We start from the raw sequence: 12,713 nt of genomic DNA on the forward strand, positions 1-12,713 counted from the left end.
CCTCATATTTATTTAGCATGACAATGGTGTTGCCATTAAAACTCATTATGCTCATTAAGCTAACAAACATAAATATATAATAATAATAATAATAATAATTATTATTATTATTCTTTATTATTATGAAGGAAAACGTTAATTCCAATTCAGTGTTGCTTATACTGTATGTGATATTTAGAGTCATATGCAGTCAATGGCTTAACAACTCTGTATGCCTCACCGGTGTAATGCTGCATGCCAGTGTATGCCTGCTGGAGAGGGTCCAAGGCAGGACTCTGAGCTGCAAAACCCAAGAAAATACAGACAGATATATGGTAAATAGGAGGCATAACCAGATATATAAACTGATAGAATAAGGTTGAATGTTAAAAAAGAAAAAAGTTACAAATACAAATAGTATACTGTACTATAATCTCAGTGTTAGAAAGTGGCTTTAGCTTTACCTTGATATGGGTGGACTCCATTGGTGTACAGTGCTTCAGAGGCTGATTGCCCACTAGGTGGGGCAGGCACGGGTGGGTAACTGTTGACTGCAATTTGTGGAGGCAGAGCAGGCACTGGTGTGGCAGCAATGGCTGGAGGGGTGCTCGTACCTTTAGCACAGCAATTACAAAAATTACCCTTGAGATAAAGCTTAATATACACATATCACTTTAAACAATTTAAAATCAAAATGCACTCTGTACAGTTTGGATCACGCTGTCTTTTCCTGTGTATAGAGTAAGCTTTAAAAAAAAAAAAAAAAATCTCAGAAGTTCAGTGCAAATTATCTACCTATTGTCTATTTTTAGTGCATGTAGGCATACAACCATAATTCTAGAGACCCAAGATTTTTGCTGTACCCTGCACAAAATTGTGTCATGACCAACATTTAACCTAAAATCAATGTGTGATTATGTTGGTGGCCAGCTGGGTAGTGTACATATAACCAAAAGTTTAATATAAAATAATTTTAAGTCCTTCACGAAGACATACATAATGAAAGAGATCTGCTCACCTGAGGAAGGAGTGATTGATGCAATGGGTGTGGCTATGATGCTGTTGGGATTGAGTGCAGCCAGCTGCTGCATCTGTACTGCCGCAACAGTTGCTACGGGAGACAGGTATGCGGACTGAGCCACCAAAGCCTGCTGCTGGACAAGCTGAAGAGAGGAAAGAAAGAGAAAAATTAAGTTTTAATTTGGGGGCTCACTGTGGTTGTACAATGGTATACCATCGGGCCAAACATTTGTTAGTGCTATTAATTTGGGTGTAACATTTAAACTCGCTATTTAATTGACATTATTGGGTTTACAATTTGATTTCTTCACAATATTAGTTTATTTCTTCTAAAATAAAGACTATATTTAGATAATGTACTTATGACACTAGAGCTGGGAGGTGTAATGAGTGTGGCACATGACATTTATTTTTAACGCAAGGGAAAGCTGCATTCTGAGAACTGCCACAAAGGGGTTTACATCAACAGACAAGATGTCTTGTACCGCTGGTGTGTTTTTTTTCCAGTCAACTGTCATGACGGTAACCCTTTCTTGTTTACAGGCGCTGTGATTTGTCCTCTATCGCTCCCCTGAGTCCTGAGTGTTTAACCGCCACAGTAACACAAAATGTGGAGCAGAAGCATGCATTTGTGAAACACTGGCCAGGCATTGGCCTTTGCATTCACAGATTCTTGTGTGAAATATGTTTCAGACCTAATACTATAAGTACAGTGTTTCTACCTGTGTGTAGGCACTATAAAGTGTAACTCTCTGTTGGAGCATGCTTGTAAACAATAAGTAATAAGTACTGTATGTATAACAGTAGGTTAGCACTCATTGGCTGTGCATCAGTTGTTATTAAATATACAGACAGTTATGAATGTCTGTTTCATTAGTATGATAGATACTTAGCACTTTAGTACTCTAGGCGCACTCCTTGCTCTGTATAATGGTATTACAGTAGTATGGTGGTAGGTTAATACTCACTGCTTGTGTGTAAGCATTGTAGGCCCCCAAATGAAGGCTCATTGGGCTGATGACGCCCAGCTGAGACGCGACTTGCTGCATGCGCCTGATGCCTCTCTCCTTCTCTGTGTCTGCAAACTTCACCACCAGGCTGGAAGAGGCCCCCTGATCGAGGAAGTGAGGGAGGAAGGGAGAGAGAAAGACAGGGAGGGAGAGAAAGAAAGAAAGTCTTCAGCTTCAAAGTGCTGTACAGCTGAATATAGATTCTGGAAGTGCCGTGCGGGAGAGGAAATATTACGGGGGTGAGGCAAAAACAAAGCATCCATTCTGTTGATAAGCTTGTGAAATTCAAGTGTTCAATCTGACTGTATTCCTTTGTGTCTCATTACATTGGTGGGTCTGAATGTGGGATGCACCCTGAATTGTATGCCCAATGGAACAAAATAAAGACTACATTTTATTGGTTCAACCAGGCTTTTATTAATTCATTCTCTAATCTTATGCCTTTGATGTATGTTTTACAGAATGAGCATCCTGTATATCCACAGTACATTACTCAGGCTGGTTTATGAAATTAAAAAGCTTAAATTACATTTAATCTACATAACTTTTTTTGTGTTTTTGTCCTTCAAAAACCTCTCTCAAGCTTTTGATTCATTCATTATGAATTTTTGATACAATGTGAAGAACAACAGAGTGTTTGTGTGAGTGTTTGAGTTGTCTTATTGTTTGTGTGGAAGTAAAAGAGAGACAGGGACTGACCGGTAAAGTACGGCTTCCGTGTAGTGCGCTGATGGCTGCCTGAGCCTCTGCGTTGCTCTGATATTTCACAAATGCACAACCTGTAACACACAAACATTGACTCAATTAATACACAATAGCACAATGCAGAAATACAGTGTGTATAGTGTAGTACAGTACCAGTTTTTTTCATCTATGGGATATGGACCACATTTGGGTTGTGAAAGAATTCTTGCAGAAATAAAACATCAGTTTGAGAAAATGCAGCAATAGGCAACTGATTCATTACTAACAATATGTAACGTATATAAATCTAACAAATTAACAAAATTTGGCAGACACTCATACAACAATGACCCAACTGTAGATGTCACTACAGTGTACAAAAAAAAAAAAAAAAAAAAAAAAAAAAAAAAAAAATATATATATATATATATATATATATATATATATATATATATATATATATATATATATATATATATTTTTTTTTTTTTTTTTTAATGAAGTGCAGCAAAAATGTAATAAAAAAAATGTAATATTGTGATATGCATTAAAGAGTATTAAAATACTATTTTAATTGGTCTGTCTATCAAAATAAATATTGTGATATATAATTTTCAGCATATAAACCTGCTCTGTCAGTGCTTATGTGGTGATTATGTAGACCACAGGCAATGGCTTTTATACAGTTCATATCCATTTTGGAATTATTTAGTATCAACCAAAATTAAGAAATATATAAAGATGTGCCATGAGGTGACAGAAGTTTCCCACGGTTTTCCCCATAATACCAGCTACAAACGGCTTTATCCAATTTTTGCTTAAATAAACTGTTAACAGACTCACTGCTATCTGAATGTGTCACATTTAAATAAATACTAAGAAGAACTACTGAATCAGCAGCTTAGATGTAGCTGTTTGTTTACTGTCTATGATTATTAGCCCAGGCTGTACAGTGTGTTTTAAACACTATCTGTCTAGAAACTGCTAGAATGCCACACATGACTCATCAAAAACACACCCAAAACTCTAAATAGAGGGGCAAGTTACTTACCGCACAGCATCTACCATGTCTTTTGTGAAATGGGCTTTTTCAGTTGTTTTCCAAAATTGGTGGTCAATCCTATTTAACATATTTTTACAGGCTATTACTGAGTTAATGCACTTTTATGACTGAGATGAACTAAATGATTTCTTAAAATTAAATTAACTTAATTCTTTACTAAAAGCACTGAACTGAAAACTGCTGAGAACACTCCTAAAACTGCAGTGAGCTTCATTGTTGAGCCTTTCAGAGGTGTAATATATATATCATATATATATATGATGACAAGAGGTGTCTACCTGACGACCGCTGTGAAAGGCTTGCGACGTAGACGTTGATTGGAATATGGCTGAAGGGAAATAGGCAGGGCCCTATGTATAATCCCAATTATTAGGTGTAGGAATGTGTCATTTTTTCCTGCATTATTTCATTTGAGTGAAAGGAGCTAAATTGTGGTTGGCTAAATAGGCATGTAAATGAGTCTCAGGGAGACAGTGAATTGAAAAAAGCTGTATATTTTCCATATTTTCCAGCTCTTATATGTTAAATCTTTCATTTTTAAGACTAGAAATCTTAGAAAATAATGCATTTTTTAACCATATGAATAGCATTTAAAGTATCTCATGCTTTCAGCTCTTACCACAGAAAGCTCTCCCACACTAATGAATAATACAACAGCAGGGCAGCTTTCTCGTCTCGTTTGCATTTGGAAATCACAAAAGTCCATCAACCCACAGCTCCCGTCTGCTCATGTACGATCCCTCATCCAATCAGACCCAGATTACAATAATCTACCAAATCAAATCAGAGTCGTGCCGAGCGTCACACCTTTCCTATGACCTACATTCAGCAACACACTGGAACACTGAAGCTTGTTAATGATTTACCACAGCAAGCGCATCATCTGTTCCAGCCCCCCACACATACTCACACGCCCCATGCACAATCACCCTACACAAACGCATCCATCAACCACGCATCTGCGGCCAGCATAGATCAGCCGGGACTTATTCACATGTTTGCTGTATGAAGAAAATTCCTTATTTTGGTTTTAGACTGAAGCTATAAGGGTATCATTTATGGCAGAATTTCACATATCAAATATCCTGCACAGAAATAAGAATTGGCCAATTTTGCACAAACATTTGTGAACTTGATTGAGGTGGATATAAAAAATAAATAGTTTATAAATAGACTACACTGAAAATGAATTTGCCAAAAAAGCAATGTAAATGCAAATAAAAACCCATATAACTCATCAGGGGTTTCTGTTTGTGTTCAGTTATAACTATGAGACATGACAGAATGAAGAATAAAGAAATCTTGAGTCTTAATGCTTTCCAGTGTCCTCCATATTTATGCTGATATGATGCAAAATACAGCCACCCAAAGTTTATAGGCTAAATATCACCAATGAAGACACCAAAACCTGAAATGTACCTCTTAGAAGCCATACACTTTGTGAAGGCTTGTGTACCATATCTGGTCTACCAAGTATGTTCTCTCAGTTCTTTAGTAAATGTATAGGTCTTATTTGCTTTTACAGTCTGAGAATTAATATGGGGAGACAGCATAGGGGCCTCAGAAACTAGAATCAAAATAACAGGCATCAGTCCGTTTTTAGATGGTTTAAACTTTCAGACCAATTACAGGAAGGTAAGGCAGGCCACTGTCACTCGTCAAACGATATAAGAAGAAAAGAAACCATTAGCAGACTACACCTGAGACATATGTATCTACTGTAACTGTAGATTAACCTTTCATACAATCATAGAAATAAAGGAATCTGAGAGTAATCAGTTCTGCTGGGTGAAATGTGTGCCCTCAAAGGGAGTCAGATTTTGCTAGAGATGCAGAATTTCAGCACAACACCTGTAAAAGCAACTCACCAATCTGACAACATGCCGATGTCAGGCGCACACCTCTCTACGAACCAACCAATCAGTCAATGTCAAACATATGCAGATGCAGCAGATATGGGTAATAAGAGCAGGATGTAGCAAATGTATACAATGTAACAAAAGCATGAAGAATATGCTACAGGTTCATTATTTCAGATGCGCCAGTTTCCTGCTCTTCTCGCTGAACAGTAAGTATCCAAAAAAACAGCTGTAACAGCTTGTAGAAGCTTTGTGCCCCACAGTTTGTGAACCACTGATTTAACATTTAGTAGCTAACAAATAACAGTAAGTACCTGAAAGGAATTTCTCCCTGTGTTTTAGTTAATATCATTCTTAAAAAATGATAATTATAAAATACAGCTCTGATATTTAACTTGTCGTTCAGTTTTTCCTAATCTGGTTTTAGCTACTTTAAGTGGCTTTTGATAAAAGGCAGCTGGTTTATCAGCAGGGGGGTAAATGTATCAAAAACATAAAACCCATGTCACTTCATTACCCACCATTTCTCAAAATAGGTTGAGACAGCTTCACTATTTCTAACGGCAGCCTATTGGTTTTGTTGTCAATTCTGGCTGCTGTTTGCTCTGTGGTTTGTCTCCTGCATCTAAAATAATTTTATGTTGACTTGTTTTGCTCCATATGTCATACAGAGCTGAGGAAAATTTACCCTTATTCTAATAATGTTCTGTAGCATTTGATTATTATTGTTAATTGATGGAAACCCAGTTGCTATAATTTGTTAGCTGCTCTTTAGCCTCGTAAATCCAGTGTAAAACTAAAGAAAAGTAAACCTCTTGACCAGTTGAACCACTCCTGTTAATGTATTTATAGTAGGAAGCATTAATAATGCAGCTGAGCTGAAGTGGTGTTTGCGTGTGTTGAACGCTTGCTGACCTTTGCTGACTCCGTCTGGCCCTCGGAGCACAGTGCACTCCTCTATACTGCCGAACGGCTCGAACATCTTCCTCACATCAGCATCCGACTGCTGCTTCCCCAGCATGCCCACAAACAGCTTCCTGTCTGGAGAGGGAAAGAGAGAGGGAGACAGAGAGAAAAGAAATGGGCGGGAAAAGACAGTGAGAGGGTGCGAGAAAGAAAAATCAGTTATGAGGCACAGAGAGCAATAAAAAGACCAAAGACAGAGAGAACTTAAATATTTACAACTAATTATTATTGATTTTTACTGATTAGCACTCATTACAGTCCCCTTTATTAACACACTTTGCTGTTTTAATTGTTTCATTACTATTAATCTTGTAAAACAACAGCATTTTAAACTAAATTATTTCATCTATTTTTTAGTCTTTTTGTATTTTATGATCATGTGGTTATAACTGGCTTCATCAACTGTGTTTAACTGCATTCATTTACTTAATACAGAGAAAGAGGGAGACAAAAAAGCCAACTGTACTTGCTCTCTCTCCCTCTATGGGTGGGTAGGATGGCCTTACCGCTCCCCAATTACTCATTGTGATGCTAGCCAGTGCAGGTGTTTATCACATGATGTAACTGACCTGGGTGTTGCGATACATTTACCTCAGAAGTCACATGTCAGAGCTGGGAATGACGTCATACCCAGGTTAATTTTTTTCCAGTTAAATTATTCAGATAATTTTACAATATTTTAAAACACCCAAAAAAAAAAAAAAAAAAAAACTGGTATCTGGGCAGCACTACTTTTTGTTCTTTTTTAAAAGAGAGAATCCAATCAATGTGTGTCTCAGATTTGATGTACTAGGTTACCATTGTTAGAGATACAAACTGATGATATGTTTCGCAGAATTCTGTTCATCCAAACACCTTCAAAACATGTCTACAGATAGAAGTTGGACAGTACTGCTTGCATGATTGATTTATTTGAATTGTTAATAAATTAAACTGCATAATACTACTGCTTTTACTACTCTGAAAAGGAATGCAACATCAGTGCTTGTTCAGGAGTGTTCATCTGTCCAGTGGCGATGTGTTAGCATCATGCATGAAACACATCAACTGAAATACATGCACAGTATTTGGTCTAGAGATTATCCAGAGTGTACAACCAGTTCTTACTACTACAGGAAATGTTCTGTGCAATTTACAGAAAGAGGCACAGCATGGTGCACAGCTAATGCTCCCAAAACTGACCTGCTCTGTTCACATATGTTCACAATCTAAAATTACCCTGACTTAGCATTAGAAGGTTAGCCTTGACAGTACATGTGATATTACAGTCTTTTTGTTGCCTCTGTTGCTTACTGGGGGTACTATGTTGTATATTCAATGTTTTTTATCTGTTCTTTGTCTTGCTACCGTATTTCTGTAAAGCTGATTTGTCAAAATGACAAAATCAGTTGTAAAACGCACTACATAAATAAATATGAAAAAGTAAAGGTATCATCTACAATAACTGATACGGTTTGTGTTCACACATACAGCTTCTCCAGGTAATGCCCAGAAAAGGGCTAGGTTACTATGCATATGTATCAGGGGCTTTGGACAATGCACATTTTATTATTTTATCTTTCCCAGCACTGGAAACAATGTGTGAAAGGGGGGAAAGGGGGGGTTGTGAGTCCTAACAAGTTGGTAGAAATTGTAAATGACTTATTTAAAAGTAAAGAGAAATTTGGGCGAAATCCAAAGGCAAAAAGAGGAAAACATAAAGGAAGTTTTAGCTCCTTTTCTAGTTTTGAACACTAGAGGGCAGCATCTACCTTTCTCTAATCAAGTGTCTCTGAATGAGTGTCTGGACATGTTATACAGAATAGTGAAACCTTTTCCTCTGTTTCCATGATGATACTCATGTTGCTGAGATTTTGATTCTGATTTTCCGACATTAGCGAGTTACTTGTTCAGTAAACAGAAAAATCTGAGTTAAGTTTTGTTTTATTTCATTATTCTGACTGAAAGCTGGTGTTTGCGGTTCATCAGCTGCTTACCTCCTCGGCCCTCGCTGTCTGCTGGCTTCACCTGAATGGGCCGGTTCATCTGGAACACACAAACACAATTCACATGTCATAATCCTTGATCTCTTTCTCTTTCCCAAGTGTGTGTGTGCGTGTGTGTGTGTGAGAGACTTGCAGTGTAAACACAGCCTGGATATATGTGGGATGATGCTGACATCTTTTGATCTGCCCATCTGTCTCTGTGTTCCTGTTCCAAAGCGCGTTGCATACCTGCGGCGCTATGCTCCTCCTTTTTTACACTCCCTCCATCCTACATCCACATACCAGGCTGCTTTAAAGACCCCACCTCTTTCCCTCTCACAAACATCATCACAGATCATTTTTGTGCTCTCTCTCTCTCCCTCTCTGTTAATCCCTCTCTCTTTCTCTCTCCCTCTCTCTCTCTCTTGTTTGGACTACACCAGGAAAAAGCACACACACAATCACACACACACACACACACACACACACACACACAAGATTAGGGGAGTGATGGGATTAAGCGCGCTCGCCGGCTAATCTGGCTTACAGCCCTCGCCAGATTAAAATGGTGAGAGATTCAGAGCTTGCAAAAGAGAGGAGAAAAAGAGAGGGGAGAAGAGGAGAGGGATTGATGGTAAATATGTGGATAGGGAGTAAGGGAGAGGGAAAAATAAATAGAGAAAGTAATATATTAATGTAGCTTTTTTATTCTAAAATATCAAATTCAAAAGCTCTTGATGCTCCACTGCTAGTTTTTTATCTCTCAGCTTGTCCAGAAATGTGTGTGTAAAACCTGTTCTTAAACCACAAATTGCACTTCCCAAATGTAGGAAGAGACAAAATGGAAAAAATAAAGTTTCTGCAAAGTTCTGCAATGGAAAACAAACCGACTGGTTGCTGTTCACAAAAAATAAGGCCTTTCTTACCACCTTTACTCTTTAGGTTCTTTTTTTTTGCAACCTCTCAAGTTAGACCTCTGAAAAACACTGCCTGAGGTTTACAGACTGTTAGGATTCTTCTGAGTGCTCTTATATTAAACACAGAATAGAGAAGAGGAGGAAAGGAGGATTAGAGTGATGTGGAGGGGAGAGAAACTGAGAGTTCAGAAGAAGAGCAGCACAACATAAGGAGAGGATATGAGAAAAGGACAAAGAGAGGAAAAGACAGAAGAGAAGCAGGAAATGGAGGAAAAGAAGAGGAGAGATGAGGAAGAGAAATACTGGAGAGAAGAAGGACGAAGGAAGGGGAGAAAGAAGGGGAGGTGGACATAAGAAGAAGAGAAAAAAGAAAAAAGTAGAGCAGAGAAAGAGGGAACTATGAAAGAAGAGAAAGAGGAGAGAAAAGATAGAAGAGAAGAGAGGTGAAAGAAGAGAAGACAGGAGAGGTGAGAGGAAGAAGATGGTCAAGGAAAAGAGGAGATAAGGAAGGAGGAAAGGAAGAAAGGATAGAAGAAATGGGTAAGATGAGGGGGGAAAGTAGAGCAGAGAGAAAGGGAGGATGACAAGTGAGAAGAAGGAGAAAAGTTTGAGTAGCAAAGATAAAAATGAATGGAGGAAGAGAAGAAAGAAGATGAAGAACAGAAGATGTTGGCTCAATTAACAAGCTTAATTAACAACAACTTAATTATGATGCAGGTGATGGTAGGGGTTTGTGAATCATTTACTAGTTCTCTCTCTCTCTCTCTCTCTTTCGATGTACATATAAAAGACAAAACATTTACTCTTAATTCCATATAGTTGCTTTCGGCGTAAATATGCATTTTTCTGTTTATTTACTGTACTATTTAAAAAGATACCATTTAAATCCCCCAGTTCAGCTAGCATCATGCTGAGAGATGGGGGCTGAGGGAGGGCCATTGTGCTCTCAAGGCCAAACTCTCTGACTAAACTTGTATTCATGTACTTATGTGCCCAGAGTTACTAAAACTGCTGAACTTTATTATTGTATTACTGGAACTTTCTGCTCCACCTTAAATGCTATAGGGTTTTTTTTGCATTCTGGGTCTTGTACAGTAGTGCTGCAGTAATGCTGAGTGACTAAAATGGGTTTTAGTTTCAGTTTGAATGCAGAAAAGAGAAGAACAGAAGAGAATACAAAAAAAAAGAGAAGGAGAAGCGGATAGAAGGGAACAGGAACAACCATCGACAATCAAAGACTTTTGACACGTCCAATAAAGAAGCTGTGCATTGATTTCTGTCTGTTCAAACTGGCTATTTTTAACAAGATATTGCCGGTCACGATCATCATTGCTACCCAATGTATACTTCACAAATCAAGAAATGGCCTCAGATAATTCACATCGCCTTGCCATGAGCATGTTGGCCAGTGTTTAACTTCACTCACAAGATAACATCTCACAACAAAGTGGGAGGGTTTCCAAGCCATTTTTGAGGTACCACTACGTCCTTGTGTGTATGTATGTAAATATATATATATACACACACATACACATACAGATACACAAAGATAGAGAGATTTACTTGGATTGAAATTCTTTAAAATTACATGTTAATTAACACACACACACACACACACAGGCCAAATACCCAGAGGGCCATTCATCACTGTGACTAATGAAGGATGTTGCATTGATTACTTCAGTCATTTGCGGCGCTGTAACATTTCACCGCACCCCGGTGGGTTTGCCTCAGGGTCAGTTCTGATGGGGGGTCTGTGGCCTTTAAAGGCAGCAGCTTCACCTCCAGAGCTGCTTTAACATCAGACACTACAGCTCTGAGACGACGACAGCAGCATGAGCTGTTCTTACACTGATTCTTGTTGTAATTCATGATGATATTAAGCAGGACTTTACCAGTTCCGGTGGTCTGTTCGATTAATAGAAAACTGCTGCATCATTCCGGCTCTGCACTGGTTAAACAGGCAGTCGTGTGCCGGAAAATTACTTTCCAGTACTGCAGCCGAGATCCGCTGCATACAAAGACGGCGGGAATTTGGGCTTGTTTCTCAGCAGTTGGTTGAGAAATAATGTGAGATTATTCCAGCCACAATAATTACGTTATCTACTTATCATACACAAAAAGTCATAACATTAATCATTTTTGCTGACCTTAATATGTAGTGGCACAATCCATATACACCGAGTGAACTGTGACGACTAAAGGTAAAAAGTAACATACACATCTTACTAACTATTATGAAATATAAATGAAAGGCAGGAAATTGAGTGTTTGAGAAGAGGATAAAGGGAAAGAGGGAGAGAAGCAGAGACAGGAAAAGAGGGGATTCTTGGGGAAGGAGAAAGTAAGAAAGAAAGAAAAAAAAGACATAGGCAGAAAGAAAGGGGGAACAAGTTAGAGAGAGAAGCAAAAAAGAAAAAGAAAAAGATGAGAAAGCGAAAGGAAAGATAAAACTTGGTAAACAAAACAAATTAAGGGAGAGGGTGAGAGAGGAGAGAGAAGAGAAATAGAGAAAGAAAAAACAAAAAATTAAGAAGGAGAGAGAGAGAGCAAAGAGTGTAAGGGAGTTTGATTACACGTTTATTGCCCTGTATTATAATATATGTGGCATAAAACTTATCTTAAAATGATAATATTGTTTAATAATGTATATTATTAACATTTATCACAATTATATCTAGGAAAATATATAGTGTAAGTAGAAGTAGTTATTGTGACAGATCCATGTGTGATAAGCGTGTCTCACACAGATAAAACACAGGTGACTCTACTCTGCTCTCTAATTAGTATCTCCCTTACTATAAAGGAAGAGACTATTTGCTTTAGGACTAGGGGTGTAAGAAAATATTGATATTGCATCATAACACAGTATTTTGTCATACAGTGGTTCATTTATTTAAATGATGAAAAAATAAACATTCTCTTATTCAGATTTTATAAACATGATATGCGTCAGCACCAGTTGCACACACAAACGTGATTGTCTGAGCAGTGTTTGAATCTCCGTGCACATAAAACATTTGCAGAGAGAGAGTAAGAAATATAAGCCCCCTATTAACAAAAAACATGGGACATTATCACTGCTTATACAAGCAAAGCTGTCGTCTCCAGTTCCTGCTAGTCTGCTAAGAAAACGTTACAGACACAATGCATTTTAGTCCACATCCCGTTCATGTAGTACGCTATGGATGTTTACTAGGATTTTTGTTTGCATTGTGGGTGTTTATATTTTCTTCAAATGTTTCATGAAT

The 12,713-nt window shown here is 37.9% G+C and overlaps 1 protein-coding gene across 2 annotated transcripts in view; it reads right to left on the reverse strand.

The window, feature by feature from the left end:
* The window catches only part of celf3a (cugbp, Elav-like family member 3a), a 37,784-nt gene that overhangs the window by 8,490 nt on the left and 16,581 nt on the right, over positions 1 to 12,713 (reverse strand). For both annotated transcript variants that reach the window (XR_002651679.2, XM_007230566.4), the window contains exons 4-10: positions 8,558 to 8,606; positions 6,531 to 6,656; positions 2,709 to 2,788; positions 1,968 to 2,111; positions 998 to 1,142; positions 444 to 593; positions 221 to 280 (exon numbers count right to left, since the gene is read on the reverse strand). Coding sequence is in view for 1 of the 2 variants with exons in the window: in XM_007230566.4 (XP_007230628.3) it covers positions 221 to 280; positions 444 to 593; positions 998 to 1,142; positions 1,968 to 2,111; positions 2,709 to 2,788; positions 6,531 to 6,656; positions 8,558 to 8,606 (754 nt within the window). In the remaining variant the exon portion in view is untranslated. The remainder of the gene's footprint in view (positions 1 to 220; positions 281 to 443; positions 594 to 997; positions 1,143 to 1,967; positions 2,112 to 2,708; positions 2,789 to 6,530; positions 6,657 to 8,557; positions 8,607 to 12,713) is intronic.

This window comes from Astyanax mexicanus, chromosome 3 (assembly GCF_023375975.1).
Source record: "Astyanax mexicanus isolate ESR-SI-001 chromosome 3, AstMex3_surface, whole genome shotgun sequence".
Classification (NCBI taxonomy): Eukaryota; Metazoa; Chordata; class Actinopteri; order Characiformes; family Acestrorhamphidae; genus Astyanax; species Astyanax mexicanus.